Source organism: Populus euphratica, unplaced genomic scaffold (assembly GCF_000495115.2).
Source record: "Populus euphratica unplaced genomic scaffold, PopEup_1.0 scaffold106.1, whole genome shotgun sequence".
Taxonomy (NCBI): domain Eukaryota; kingdom Viridiplantae; phylum Streptophyta; class Magnoliopsida; order Malpighiales; family Salicaceae; genus Populus; species Populus euphratica.
The window spans coordinates 370,854-386,246 of record NW_011499991.1 but is presented as its reverse complement, the minus strand read 5'-3'; the positions used below and the strand labels follow the sequence as shown (position 1 = coordinate 386,246).

Sequence of the window (15,393 nt, the reverse complement as noted above, 5' to 3'; positions counted from 1 at the left end):
AAAAAAACATAAACTATATTTTGGTTCTAGAATAGTTAAGTTTGATTAATAAAATCATAATTAACATTATTAATGTGAATCTGCTGTAAGAAATATATAGAACAATGGATAGTAAAACAGAAGGAGGGATAGAGATAAATAGACGATGAAATTTATCTTCATATAAGATTCCCAACATCGAACATTAATTTTCTATATAAATTTAATACCTTCACTCAACAAAAAGCCTATAAGCATAAATTTTAGGCAGCCTGTTCAGCTCCTAATCTTCAATTAATCTCACAGTTAATATTATTATAAACCTAAACAAATTTAAAATAAAAATACCAAGAATGTGGTAAGGTCTTTTTGTTTCTATATGATTTATTATTGGTTTGACCAAAAAAATCACTAGTTTTAAGGGAACTGGTTGGGGAAATTTAGGTTTATAATAATATCAACTATGAGGTTAATTGAAGATTATATATATACTCGAGCAGCTTGAAATTAAATTAATTATCTAGTTAATTTTCTTTGTAAATTTAATATCGGTCAGGTAAGAAATTAATAGCACGTACACGAAAACTTTAGGCAACCTAATTCAAATTCTAATCTTTAATTAACCTCATAGTTGATATTATTCTAAATCTGAACAAACTTTGATATAAATTGTCTTGAATCCTATGATGAGCTATCTTCTTCCAACCTATCATCTCCTCAACAATTTTTTTCCGAGAAATCATCTTTTTTTAGCACTTGGTAAACACAAATAACACAGCCTCCAATGCTAATTTAAAAATCGAATGTTCCCTAAACCCAATACGAAGCTTACTTTGCAAGTGTTCATCTATCAGTTTTAAAGACAGCATGATCTCTATAAAGTTTCAAGCGAACTTCATCAAATAATTTATGGAGATTGTACGAGATGCCAAATTTAAGGAAGATAGTTAGCAACTTCTCAACATCCAACATTAATTTTATAAATAAATTAGATACTCTTAGGCAACAAATAGCCTGTACTCACAAATTTTAGGCAGCGTAATTCAACTCCTAATATTCAACTAACCTCATAGTTGATATTATTCTAAAGCTTAAAAACTTGATATATCGGCGTACAAGTTGAAAATTAATTGTCCATTTAATTGTACAAGTTGAAAATTAGATACTGTTGGGCAACAAATAGCCTCGTAGTTGATACCGTTTGTCTATAAATTTCGTATCCATTCTATTATCTCATATACTTTTGGAGGGTGTACTTAGGCTTGTTGGGAAAAACAGAAACTGAGAATGGCATCTCAAGAGGCAGAGGCAATATTGTTCAAAATCCAAGTTGAAATATCGCAACTCGCGCTTGGTTTTGCTGATTCTATGGCTTTGAAGTGTGCGGTCGAGCTTAGACTGGCAGATATTATAAATTCTCACGGTCGTCCAATCTCTCTGTCCCAAATAGCTGCAGGTTTCAGCTCTTCCTTCAATCCTTTTCCTTGTTTACATAAATATATTCATGTAATGTAAAGAATGAGCAATAATTTAGCGATTAAATTATTAGGATTACTATGCATATAATTTTACTGTTGAAAACTAGAAAGTAATTTTGGTAAATTTAAATAGTAAAGGTTTTAAGTGTTCATAAAATATTCCTAAAATTATCCTACGACTTCATATAGATGTTTCCGAAGTATACTATAGTTTACTCTTTTATACATGTGCTTCATAATATGTTTAAATTTTTTTATTTTCATGTTAGAATGAGTTGTTAAAGATTGTAGAGATATAAATTTCATATTTTGAAGATACTCAGAGATAGCTTAAACTAAGAGCCACTTGGGCAACAGCCCGAGGTTCTCACTTAACAAAAAACTTAAAAAACAAGTAAAGTATATTTGTTAATTAAATGAAAATTGTCATCACTTAACAAAAACTTCAAATACTAATGAAAATTGTTGAAGACTCAACTTGTCAGATATATATAAATAATAATAATAATAATATTTCTTAAATATTTTAAAAAATCTACGTTATAGTTTTGTCCAAAATCACTATTTATCTTAGGCGGGTTCTGAAAATACTAGGGAACTATAAACCTTAATTCTAGCCAAAATATTAGTATATAATTAAAACATAGATATATACTACTACATAACCTATAAATTTCATTCTTTTGTATCAATAAAATATGTCTTTACATATAATAATAAGATATAGTCCCTAAAATTATCCTACAGCTTTACCTAGCTGCTATTCTTAATTATCCTTCTTTCTTCAAGTATTTTTTTTTTTTTTATTCTGATGCTCAATTTTTAAAATGATATCAGGGTATAAATCTTGAATTTTGACTTAGTAGCTACTCAATACACCCACTACAAGGTGATTCGCCTAAGTTCTTGTTTGATGCATGGTATAAGTTCTTGATACAACTTTTCAACTAAAGGAACACATGAAAAAATTATTTTAACATTATATTGGTATCCCTGGCCTCACTAATTTGCAATATACAGATTTTTTTCGAAAAAGAAATCTGTTGTATATAATTTGCAATATACAGATTTTTTTTCTTGTATCCTTCATGATTTCAGGTATTAACTCACCTAGCCCGGACATTTCTTATCTTGCTCGTATCATGAGATATTTGGTCAGAAAAGAAATTTTTACTTCACACCCCCCATCAGATGGAGGAGAAACACTCTTTGGGCTGAATCAAAAATCAAGATTGCTAATACATGACTCTGAACAAAGTCTCACTTCTTTAGTGATCATGCAACACAGTCCATGGCTCCTAGCACCGTGGCATTGCTTGAGCCAAAGTATCAAAGAAGGTGGAACCGCTTTCTCGAAGGCTCATGGCTGTGAAATGTGGGATCTTGCGTCTCGAAATCCTGAGGTCAATAGGATTTTCAATGAGGCCATGGCATGCACATCAAAGATCGTGATGAGGGAAATTTTATCACAATACAAAGATGGTTTCAACAATATTAGATCATTGGTGGATGTTGCTGGTGGTATTGGAGGACATGTAGCAGAGATTGTCAGGGCCTACCCACACATCAAAGGAATAAACTTAGATCTGCCACATGTTGTAGCAACAGCGCCAAAATATGAAGGAGTTTCCCATGTTGCAGGAAATATGTTTGACGCTATTCCTAACGCTGATGCAATTTTCATAAAGGTCAGTGCCCTATTAGAAATTTTATTGGGGCTCAATTTAATATAACAATAGATAATTCATCGAAAAAACAACGATAGATATCCTTTCCTTGAGCATTAATTTTACATATGCTTATTCTTTCCTTTTCTTTCCTTTTTGTATTTTTACAGCGGATATTGCATGATTGGACCGATGAATCATGCGTTGAAATTTTGAGAAATTGCAAGAAAGCAATACCTGAAAAAACTGGAAAGCTTATCATAGCTGATATAGTTCTACAAACAGACGATCAACGTGATCAATTTGATGATACAAGAATGGCAATGGATTTAGCGATGTTTGCACATACGGGTGGGAAGGAGAGAACTGAGCAAGAATGGAAGAAATTATTAGAGGAAGGAGGCTTCTCTCGCTATAAAATCATCAAGATTCCAGCTTTGGAATCTATTATCGAGGCTTATCCAGAGTGAAATATCAATTTGTTGGAGTCATAATAATATCTTAATTAAGTAAACTCGATGTAGCATTTAATAATAATTTTTTAAGAAATAAAACTCATAAGTGAAACACTATACATTTTATGTGGTTTTACTGTGGATTTCACTATTTACTCTATTTATTAATTATTATTACAAGAAAAGCTAAAATGCATGGATATAATATTGTTCAATTATTATAGTTATAGACTTTGTGCACTGTTGATAGTACTATTTGTTATAAAATAATATAAATTATATCTTGTGATCTTATCTAACAGTTTAAGTTATTGGATTAAGATGGTTCTTTAATATGGTATCAGAGTCTTGATAACTAAGCAGTCATGAGTTTGAATCTCATTGTCGCACCCTTGTGGTGGAGCGCGACATCACCGCAACCCTCAATTGATTTCAGGTTTTTTTGTTTTTATGAATAAGGGAGTTGCCATATAGTATTTTGATCATTAGAAACCCTAACTGGTCTTTCAGAGATTCTAAGACAATGAACTGGTTGCGTAGAGAAAAAGTATTAGCACTATTATTACACCTTACCTAAGGTAAGCTGCTTGATGTTTGGTTTGCCTTATAATTGCTATGGTGTAGATGTTCTCTTAATTAGTTTTCCTAGGATAAGTTTGCTATAATGAATGGATTTAGGTTTAAAGTCTAAAAAAAAACACTTGGTTAATGTGTATCACACCCTTAGATATGTCTACAAAATACCAAGAAGAACCAATACAAATCTCTTGAAATTTGTGGTTGATTTAGACTAAATTTAAAACCTATGATTTATGAGATAGGTAAGATGAAAATTTAAGGAGATTCAATCTGCTTAAAAGCTCATTTTTCCCTTAATATTTCAAGTATTTGCGACTCGTAAATTACAAGGAAACAGAACAAAGATTTAGAAATCTAAAGAAATTCAAAGCGCTTTAAAAACCTCCTTTTGATATCCTCAATTATAATTGAGGTTTCTTTCAAAGATGTGTGATGACTTATTATTCCTAGAAAAATATTTTGAATATTAACCACTTAGGGTTTCTTTATCGAAACATTAACAGTGAATAATAATAAGTTATTCCCAATAATATATTGGATATTCATCCATTTAAAATTTCTTTATTCAAATATTAACAGTGAATAATAGATGAATTTTTTAAAAAATAAGATTTTTTTAATTTTAAAATTTTACAAACATGTTGTAAAATCTAAAATACAAGAAAATAATTTTTTTTTTTAAGAAATTCATGCTAAAATATATTTTCTTTTAAACTTCAAATAACTTTTTTTTTTATAAAAAGAAGAAATTCAAAATATGTTTGGGTATTGACCGTATGTAATACAAAAAAAAAAGCATTTTTTATATTTTCTTTGTCAAAAACACAAACTTTTTATATTTTCTTTGTTAAAAACACAAACATCACAGTAAATCACAATTAAAGTCAACAAACCATATATTAGTCAAATTTTCAAGGCTTTAATAAATTAGTTATTAAATCTCAAAAAATATATATAAAAACATGTTCTTATATTTTATGGGAAATACAACAAAATGTTATTTGTCCTTAAAATACTTGATCGTATACAAATTAAAATAAATAATTTTCTTTGCATTTTTTATTTTATAATTCAACAAAATAGATAAAAAAAAAAAAAGTATAAACACACATATCTCTTTTTATTATATTTTTCTCATACACCCATATATAATAATAAATAACTAATGGTGTTAATAAAACAAACAACACATCACACAAATAGAAAATTACATGATAGCCCTAAAAATTAAGGAAACTGCTGGGAAGGCTTGCAAAAACAATGGTGGCATGTCGTGTCTTCTCCGCACGTTGCACCACTGGTGGTGCGTCGGTTCACGCGCCTTCGCAAGGAAGAACCTGGAAACAGTGGGATTTGGCTCATCGTCACCTGCAAAAGAAGAACACAGGCAGTCGATTTTATTTGAGTATTTTTTAGATATGTTTAAAGCATTCTGTTCTCCTTTCCTCTTGGTTTGTTTTATTTTCTGTCGATGTCAGAACGGGTGGTTGGGGTAGCTATGGGGCCGGCCTTGCTTTTGTGCGTGTGATCGCTGAAGCTACTCTTGAGATGAGAGTGACTGTTTGGTCGGTGATAGGGCTGTCAGATCGGCAGTGAGAAGAAGTCGAAATGGCCAGTGCGAGGGAGACCATGGCTGAGGCGGAGACGGGAGCAGCTGAAGAATACAGCGGGGGCTGCTGCCATGTTCGGTCTGAGCAAGAAAGGAACGACTGTGCGGCTACTCCTGTGAGGAGGAGCTGGGTGTGTGCGGGTCTGGGAGGAGAAGATGATAGGGAAAAAGCTGGGGGAACAATAGAGGTCGATCTGTGGGGAAGAGTGAGATATGTTGGCTGAGGAAAAGGGGAGTCAGGTGCTGAGAAGGGGAGGTTGGTTTTGGGAGATTTGTCTTTGCCCAGTGAGGGGGGGCTGGAGAGGCTGCAAGAGGGAAGGGTTGGTGAGGGGCTGAGAGAGGAATTCGTGACCGGGCATGTGTTTTGATGAAAATGGAGATCTGGGAAACAGAGGAGATGGGAGGCTTATGTGTAGAGGGCAGGTCTTGGCCAGGTCTTCAGTTCTCTATGGTTTTAGTCAAGAGAGGGGCGCGGCTTCAAAAGGGATGAAGAGGGAGAACGACGGCCGGAAGGAGAAGAAAGGTTTAGGCATCTAGGTTTTTTTTTTTTTTTTGTGGCTTGAGGGTTTTTCTTGTGTGGTTCAAGGCTTCTTGTGTTTCATCAAAATTACCCCTTTGTAAATTTTTCTCTCCATACTTTTATATTGGAAATTTATTTATATAAAAAATCTCTACATGTATTATTTAAGAAAATATTCTAATAATTATTGCAAAGATTTTTTTCTATAACTAGCATCAACAAATCTTATATCTATAGTATTTTATATTATAGTAATTATTTTTCACAATCACCACGAATCAAATTTTATATTTATAGTATTTTATATTGCAGTAATTATATATGATTCAATAATTATCTCCTTGACATATTGTTTCCTTAATATTTTCTTTTTTTTGTTTGAAATTTTATCAAAACATACGTCAAAAATTGGATAGCAACAAATGTCCTCTCTTTACATTGCTTATGAAATAAAACTCTTCAATGTTTTGCATGGTAAGCTTGTAAAGAAAAAAAAAACTTCCTTGCTTGCTGAGTGATCCACTTATCAAAGGACTTCACTTTTAAAAAGAAAATGGACTCATTATCATGGGTGACCTGTCATTTTTAAAGAAAATTTGTCTATTTTCACAAGCGATTTACCCACGTACTCACGCTGATCTATTTTCACGGGTGACCTGCCATTTCAATTGGATTAACCTAAGATCCCATTTGACGATCTCGTTTAACCTAAAGCAAAGTCAATATGTAACTCGGTCAACCTAAAATCTCATCTAGTGATTCGTCAATATGTAACTCGGTCAACCTAAAATCCCATCTAGTGATTTCCTTTAACCAAAACTAAACTTTGTGTGTGGTTGGGTTAATTTGAGATCCTATCTAGTGATCTCTTTTAACCAGAACCAATAAAAAAATATGTGTATGGTCTCATTATGACGGGTAACCTACCTAAATGCAAGATGGTCTTATTATGACGGGTGACCTATTCAAATGTAATATGGTCTCATTATGACAGTTGCACTAATGGAGAAGAGGAAAAGTGGTCTTATTCTTATGGATGACCTACTTAGGGGAAGAATGACCTTATTATAATTGGTGATCTATCCAAGTAAAAAAAAAATAGAAAATGGTATCATTCTAATAAGTGACCTAGCTAAAAAAAAATGATGGTCTCATTATGTTGGGTGACTTACCCAAGTAGAAAAGGAAAAAAGTGATCTCATTATATAGAATTTTTATGTTGTCTGCCCCGTAAATTTTTTCTTTATTTCTGAAGTGTGAAGTAAGGGTTCACCGAAATAGAGCAAAAAAAAAGACAATTTATATAAAATTTTTGTATATATGGCTGAGTTAAAAAGCCTTCTAATCATATACTAGAAAAAAAAACAATTTAAATAAAATTTTTGGAAAAACCTTCACAATCATGTTTGTGTTCATATCAATTTGACAAATTAGCTATTATGAAAACGATTTGATCAACAATTATCATTTGTTTATAAACTTTAATCTTTTTAATCTGACTACATTGGATTAAATTGTAAAATCAATTCAAATTAAATTTTGGAAAACCTTTTTTTTCAAAAACTAAAAATTTTGAAAAATGTTTTGGGAATGAAAAAGCTTGATACTTTTTAAATTAAAATTTAATAAATAAATATTTTGGAAATTTTAAATAATTAAATTTTAAAAAGTTTAAGAAAAAAATAAAATATAAAAAATGATCTGTGATTATTTCAAAAAATTAAAAATTAAAAAAAAATCAAGTAAAGCGTACATGATCAAGTTCAAGTTTTATATTTCCAAAACACCCCATATTATATACCTTTTATTAGTTTTGATGGCGAAAATCTAACGAAATGACATTTTGGAGGAAAAAAAAACTTTTACAAACACATTAGATGAAATTAAATATTTATAGATAGATTTGACTCAATTTGTTAGATTATTTTTATTAAATAATATATGTTTTGTGTGCGCTGGCTGAAGTTTTATTTTTTTTCTATCTTTTTCATTTCAGTGTGCTGCCTGCAGAATCTACCTTGAACAGTATTGGTTTTGGGTCTCCACCCTCGACAACCTAGCCCATGTGTCCATGGTGGTGGGCTGATGTGTTATTGATGGAGCTTTTTTTGACTTGTATGTGTGTGTGTATATATATATTATGTGATGTGTAGAAAATGTAGGGAGATAAGGAATTCTTGTTCTTTATTAGTGAAAAAATAGAATGAGAGTTGCCACCTAATATTTTGATCATTAGGAAGCCTAACTGGTCTTAGAGATCGGGTACGAGGACTTATTGCGTAAAAGGAATGTATTAACACTCCAAATACGTACTATTTAAGGTAAACTGCATTGTTTTATTGTATGATAAAATTTAAGATCTTGTCATATTTTCTAGTTGTTAGTTCGTCTGTGGTTTAAGAAAAGTTCTTCTCGGTAAGGAGATCCTTATCTTATCGAGTAAAACATAACCGTTCTGACATCAATAAAAGAATTTAATATCTGGAATACGTCTTATGTATAAAGTCATAACCCTAGATATTAAAAGAAAAATAAATAAATAAATTTTTTTTTTGGAATTTTTGAAATATTGGCCTAGTTTTCATAATTTTAATAAACTGGTTATTAAAGCCAAAATGCATGCTAATATATATTTTTGAAATTTTTTTTGTTCTATGAAAATACAATATGATTTTTTTTCTTTTATTTTTGAGAGACTTGGCCGTATGCATGAAAAAAAAATCTTTTTTATTTTAATTTTTAAATTTTAATGTCTTGACAAAAACCGGTAATTTTAATACCAGATTTATATTTTTATAGTATAAAAATAAAAAACAGTATCAATTAAAATGTAGCAAAAAATTTACGGAAAATCACATATATTTTTTAAAAGAATTTTTTTAATTTTTTTATTTTCAGGCTAGGCCCAACCCGACCCTAGCATTGGTAACTCTGTCGTTAGTAAATAAACTAATAAAATAAGTCTAAATCTATGCATGCATATTTTTTATTCTTTTAAAATATCATATATTAGATTTGCATTTCATAGTAAAAATACATAAATTAATTATATAGTAAAATACTTAAAAACATGGCGAGGGACTCACAAATAAATTCAAATTATGTAGTGAATTTTCTGATATTGGAAAGATTTGTTTGACTATATATTAAAATAAAAAAGGGTAAAAATAAAGGGATAAAACATAAGAATTTTTTTTTTATCAAATACACTCTTGCCCAAAACAAATTGATTTAGCTGTGCTTAGGCCCAACTTGACCAAGTCTTAGCCCTTTTTTTTTTTTTTTTTTTGCTAAATTGGATCAGATCAAACCATCCTAGCTCAATCACTTGCTCAGCTATTAACCCGGCTGGTTAAAAGGATGATGCACGGGTGAACTAAATCACGCGTGCAAGGAAAAGTGTGAAGGTAATTAAATTACCTTCACACTGCCAATGAAGTGTTGCAAAGCAAGAAAAAGGAAGAGGAGAGACTTGGCTGTGCTGCTGGAGAAGGAGTCGACGATGGTGGGCTGGCTGACCGATCTACTCTCCTCTGTTCGTTTATTTTTTTGTTCCGTGTTTTGTTCTTGGTCTTCCTCTGCTTTTTCGTCCCTTGTATCTCAGCCTAGCATTTCCATGTCTCCCCCAGTTTCCTCTGTTCTTGGTCTCCTCTCGATTCCCTCAGTTCCCCCTTTTTTCTGGTTTGTGTTCTTCTTTGGTCTGCTTTTTTTGTTTTTTCCCGTCTCTGGTTTTTTTTGTTCGCCTGTTCTCTCTACCTCGCCCCCCTATTCTCTGGTTTTTTTTTTCCCTGTTTGTCCTTCTCACCCCCACTCCCAGTTGCTTAAAAGCCAGAGAATGCCATGCTGTTACCCAGATAATAAAGAGTTTATGGGACTGTTATTGCAGGAGTAATGGTCGGCAACAGTTCGGGCTAGTAGTGGCTCTGAAACGACGCCGTTTTGGTTCTTTAGCTCATTTCAATTTGCCCCCTGAAGTTCTGTTATTTGGCAATTGGACCCCTATTCATGGAAAATCCTTTTGTCAGTTTTGCCCCTGAATCAATTGCAATTGAACCCCTAGATTTTGGCATCATTTACAAAACAGTTATTGGTTTCAAATTTAATCAATTAAGAAATTAATTGACTCTTCAACTTTTAATTCTTTCAAAATTACTCTTGGAAAAATTAATTAAGCTCCCTATAGTACCTCTGTCTTTTTAACTTTGGTCTTTGGATTTTAATTTCTTGCACTCTTGACTTTTGGTCTTTGGATTTTAATTTCTTGCACTTTTGACTTAAATCAGCCCTAAACTTTGATATTTTTTTTAATTAAGCCCTTTCTTTATATTAGTTTAATTAATCAATTGAAAAGCTTATTTGAAGAATTGATAAGTTTGAGGACTTAGTTAAACCTAAAAGCACTTTTGACCTAAATCAGCCCTAAACTTTGATATTTTTTTAATTAAGCCCTTGATTTCACTAATTAACTTAATTTTAGGTTTAACTAAGTCCTCAAACTTATCAATTCTTCAAATAAGCTTTTCAATTGATTAATTAAACTAATACAAAGTTTCATTAAGTCTAAATACTTATCAATTCTTCAATTAAGCCCTTGATTTAATTAATTAAAATAATCCAAAGTTTAATTAAGTCCCAAAACTTCTAATTTATGTTGTGACCCAAATTTTAATTTATTTTTTATTCATTTCATTTTTTTTTTTTTTTTAAAAAAAAAAAAAAAAAAAAAGGAGAAAAAAATAGGGTAATGACAAAGGTAAAGTCAGTGAATATCTAGTAAAAAATAGGGTAATGACAAAGGTAAAGCCAGTGAATATCTAATCATAGAAGAAGAACCTAATTCAGATGTAGTTAGGTTTTTTAATATGTTGAAAGATTCTAACGAATCATTATGGAATGACTGCACTAATTATAATAAATTATTGGTTGTTGCATCGATTTTCATCATCAAGTCAGATTATGAGTTTAGTGATGTCGGTTATCATAGAATTGTCAAATGAACAAGAATCATTTTACTTGAAAGGAACGTGCTGAAAGAGAACTTTTATACTGCTAAGTCTATAACAAAACCCCTCGGTCTCGGATACCAGAAAATTGACAAGTGTCCAAACTTTTACATATTGTACTATCTTGAAAATGTTGAGATGATTGAGTATATGACATGTAGGTATTCTCATTACAAACCCAGAACTAGCATAGGAAAGACTCTTGTAGCATATAACAAACTTAGATGCTTTCCAATCATGCCTAGATTGCAGATATTATTCACGTTACCGTAGACTGCTATGTACATGACATGACACCAATCATATGATACACTGGTGCATCCTTCTGATGGTGAAACATGGAAACACTTTAATAGTGTACATCCTCACTTTTCAGCTGAATCAAGGAATATGCGTCTTGGGTTGTATACAGATGGTTTCAACCATTTCAGGTTATTTGCTGCTCCTTATTCTTATTGACTGGTTATACTCATGGTTTACCACTTACCACCATTGATGTGTATAAGGCCGGAGTTCATGTTTTTATCTATGGTTATACCTGGTCCTAACAGTTCAGGCTAGAAAATAGATGTTTGTCTTCGACTATTGATTAATGAGTTAACACAGTTTAGTCCTTCGGGGCTTTGACTTATGATGTATCCAGAAAATAGAATTTTCTTATGAGGGAAGTTTTGATGTGAACTATCAATGATTTTCTAGCTTATGAAATGGTTTCTAGTTAAAGCACACATGTAAAACTAGCATGTCCATGCTACATGAAAAACAACAAGGCATTTACACTAACAAATGGGGGTAAAACATCTTTTTTTCACTACCACCGAAGTTTCTTGCTAACAGATCACAAGTACAGAAAGAACATTAGGGATTTTTTTATTGGCATAGTTGAAAAGAATGTTGCACCCCCATGTCTTTCTGGTGAAGAATTGTATGATGTGATGTTAAAGTACGGTGACATTGTATTTAGTTTCTAGTCTAGTAAGCAGAAGTTTTCTGGTTTTGGTTTGACCCATAACTAGGTAAAGTGAAGTATTTTCTAGGAGCTTTCTTATCGGAATACCAATCTCCTTTGTCATGACCTTGATGTCATGAACATAGAAAAGAACGTGTTTGAGAATATTTTCAACACAGTCATGGACATGAAGGGAAAGATAAAGTACAATATCAAGGCTAGAATGGATATAACATTGTTTTAAAACTGTAAAAATATGGAGTTGGTTTTTTATGGGTCACGGGTCACAAAGCCTAGAGCATGTTTCCTGACGTCACGGGTCACAAAGCCTAGAGCATGTTTCGCCTTAGTGAAGAATGCACAACTACAAGTCTACCAATGGCTTAAGAGTTTGCATTTTCCTGACAAGCATGGCTCAAACATATCAAGGTTGGTTAATCTAGAGGAATGCATGTATAGAATGAAGAGTCATGACTGCCACATGTTTATGCAAACACTCATTCCATTAACTTATCATGATTTCTTGCCAAAGGGGATATAAGATGCACTCATAAAAATCAGTTATTTTTTTTAGAGATATATGATCTAGTAAGTTATAGACACATCACAATGAGAGACTTGAAATGAATATCGTCGAGATAAGATGCAAACTTGAGATGATATTTCCTCCATTATTTTTTAACTCAATGGAGCATTTACCAATACACTTACCGTATGAGGCAAAAGTTAGAGGCTCAATTTAATATAGATGGATGTATTTGACATGATTAAAGAGTTGATGTCTTATCCCAAATATAAGAGTGTCGAAGTAATAAATAACCTAACAAGACTAGGGTCAAGCCATAGAAAGGTGAACTATATAAAATTATAAACAATAAATGAAAAGGAGTTGAAGAGAACTTTTAAGATCAAATATTGATGTAAGGATTAAACAAAGATAAAACAATTGTCAAGGTTAGAGGATCCACTAATGGTATTTCAAATAAGTATATTATACACTTTTTTTATTACTCAACTGGAAACTACACACAAAGGAGGTTTCAATAGGATTATAAATTGTTAACATGATTACATTACTTATCTTATTCGAATAATGCTAATACTTGTAAATGTTGTCAAGTATTCATGATGTTAATTTATGTTAACAAATCAAGTTCTTTTTATAGAATAGGTGTCGGTTATACGATATAGTTAGGCTATAAAAGTGTCATGTATTTGTTGTACCAAGGATTATACAACATAAATCTATATTAATCTTTTCACAAGCAAAGTATTAAGAATGAATAAGATAACAAATACAAAACATGTTAGTATCAAACACTAAAGTCCATGTTGAGTTTATATTATACTTATTCTTACACCACTAGTGTATCCTTTTCACCTTAACATGATAAATTTAGCTAAACATAATGAAAAAAAGAAACATAAATAAACAAGAGGAGAACATGATTATATAAGTATAGTAAAAGGAATGAAAGGCATAAATAAGAGATTTGTCACATGTGTGCGGTGTCGCGGTAAAAAAATCCACCCTCAAAATTGTTATCTTCTATTTGTTCTATCTATCTATGTGGCAAATATGGGGAGACAAGGAATTTTTGTCTCTTATTAGTAGGGAAATGGAATGGGAGTCGCCACCTAGTATTTTGATCACTATGAACCCTAACTAGTCTTAGAGATCGGGTACGAGGACTGGTTATATAAAATGAAGGTATTAACACCCCAAATACGACTTACCTAAAGTAAACTGCATTGTTTTATTGTCTGATAAAATCTAAGGTCTTGTCGTGTTTTCTAGTTATTGGTCCATATATGGTTTTAAAAGAGTCCTCTTCGGTAAAGAGATCCTTATCTTATCAGGTAAAATTTAAGAAAAGTACTCTTTGATAAGAAGATCCTTATCTTATCGAGTAAAACTTAATCATTCTAACCTTAACAAAAAAATTTAATATCCAGAATACATCTTATGTATAAGGTCATAACCCTAGATACTAAAAGAAACCAAAATAATTTTTTTTGAAATTTTAGAAATGTTGGCCTAGTTCTTGTGGCTTTAATAAACTAGTTATTATAGTCAAAATGCATATTAATACATATTTTTGAAATTTTCTTTGTTGTATGAAAATACAATATGATTTTTTTTTAATAGAGATGACACAACCAAAAGATTAATGTCTTCTCCAAAGTGCAGGAGTGTCGAAACAATAAATAACCCGATAAGACTGGGGTCAAACCATAAAAAGGTTAATTGTATAAATTATAAATAACAACAACAATAAGAATAGTAATAATAATAGTAATAGTAATAAGAATACTAGTAATATTAATATTAATATTAATAGTAATAGTAGTAGTAGTAATAATAATAATAATAGAAGAAGAAGAAGAAGAAGTTGATGAGAACTTTGTTCAATGCAAGGATTAAACAATGATAACAATAAATGTCAAGGTTAGAGGATCCACTAATGGTATTTCAAACAAGTATAGTATAAACTCTTATTACTCATATAAAAACCACACACAAAGGAGTTTCCAATTAGATTATAAATTGTTAACATGATTACATTAGTTATTGATTAGTACTTAAAAGTGTATTTTTTTTATCAAGGTTTTATATCATCATTTTGCACTTGAAGTATCAATAATTCCTTAATTAAAGCATGTTTTATAATAACATATCTAATAATATAAGATACCTTTAATTTATGGTAAATGTTTATTTTAAATGCAGGCCTATCATATAAATAAAAGGATTGATTGATGAATTTAAGAACTGAAATTGAAAGGATAAAGAGATGGCCAAACTTAGAAAAGAGATGTCGGTGCAGTCCAAACTGGAACACTGTTCGGTAATTGTATCATATTTAGAGCTGTAGATCTCAGATTTAGGTCTACTTTATATGGATGGAAAGGTAAGACATAGGCCTACAACTTTCATATGGAGCCCAAGATTTAAACATGCCATTTTCATGTCCAAATTGGAGCAACAACAAAGAAGTCCGAATCTGTCTTCCAACCCGAGTACTGTTCAGTGATTGACCCATTTCTAGAGTTCTAGAAGTTCAAATAAGCTAAAGTTTTTACACAAAATAGCTGAGACAATTTCCTACAACTTTCATGTTTGTAAGTAGTTCCAATTTTGACGTTATCAATG

At 31.3% G+C, this 15,393-nt stretch overlaps 1 protein-coding gene across 2 annotated transcripts in view; it reads left to right on the top strand.

Annotated features, from left to right (window-relative positions):
* Positions 1–1,266: 1,266 nt before the first annotated feature.
* The window catches only part of LOC105140381 ((R,S)-reticuline 7-O-methyltransferase-like), a 34,184-nt gene continuing 20,057 nt past the window's right edge, over positions 1,267–15,393 (top strand). The window contains exons 1-3 of one of the 2 annotated variants that reach the window (XM_011047182.1): positions 1,267–1,435; positions 2,556–3,145; positions 3,295–3,400. In XM_011047182.1, the coding sequence (XP_011045484.1) occupies positions 1,267–1,435; positions 2,556–3,145; positions 3,295–3,400 (865 nt within the window). Of the gene's footprint in view, positions 1,436–2,555; positions 3,146–3,294; positions 3,630–15,393 lie in introns of those variants that run through there. The other variant, XM_011047181.1, reaches the window with a different exon arrangement.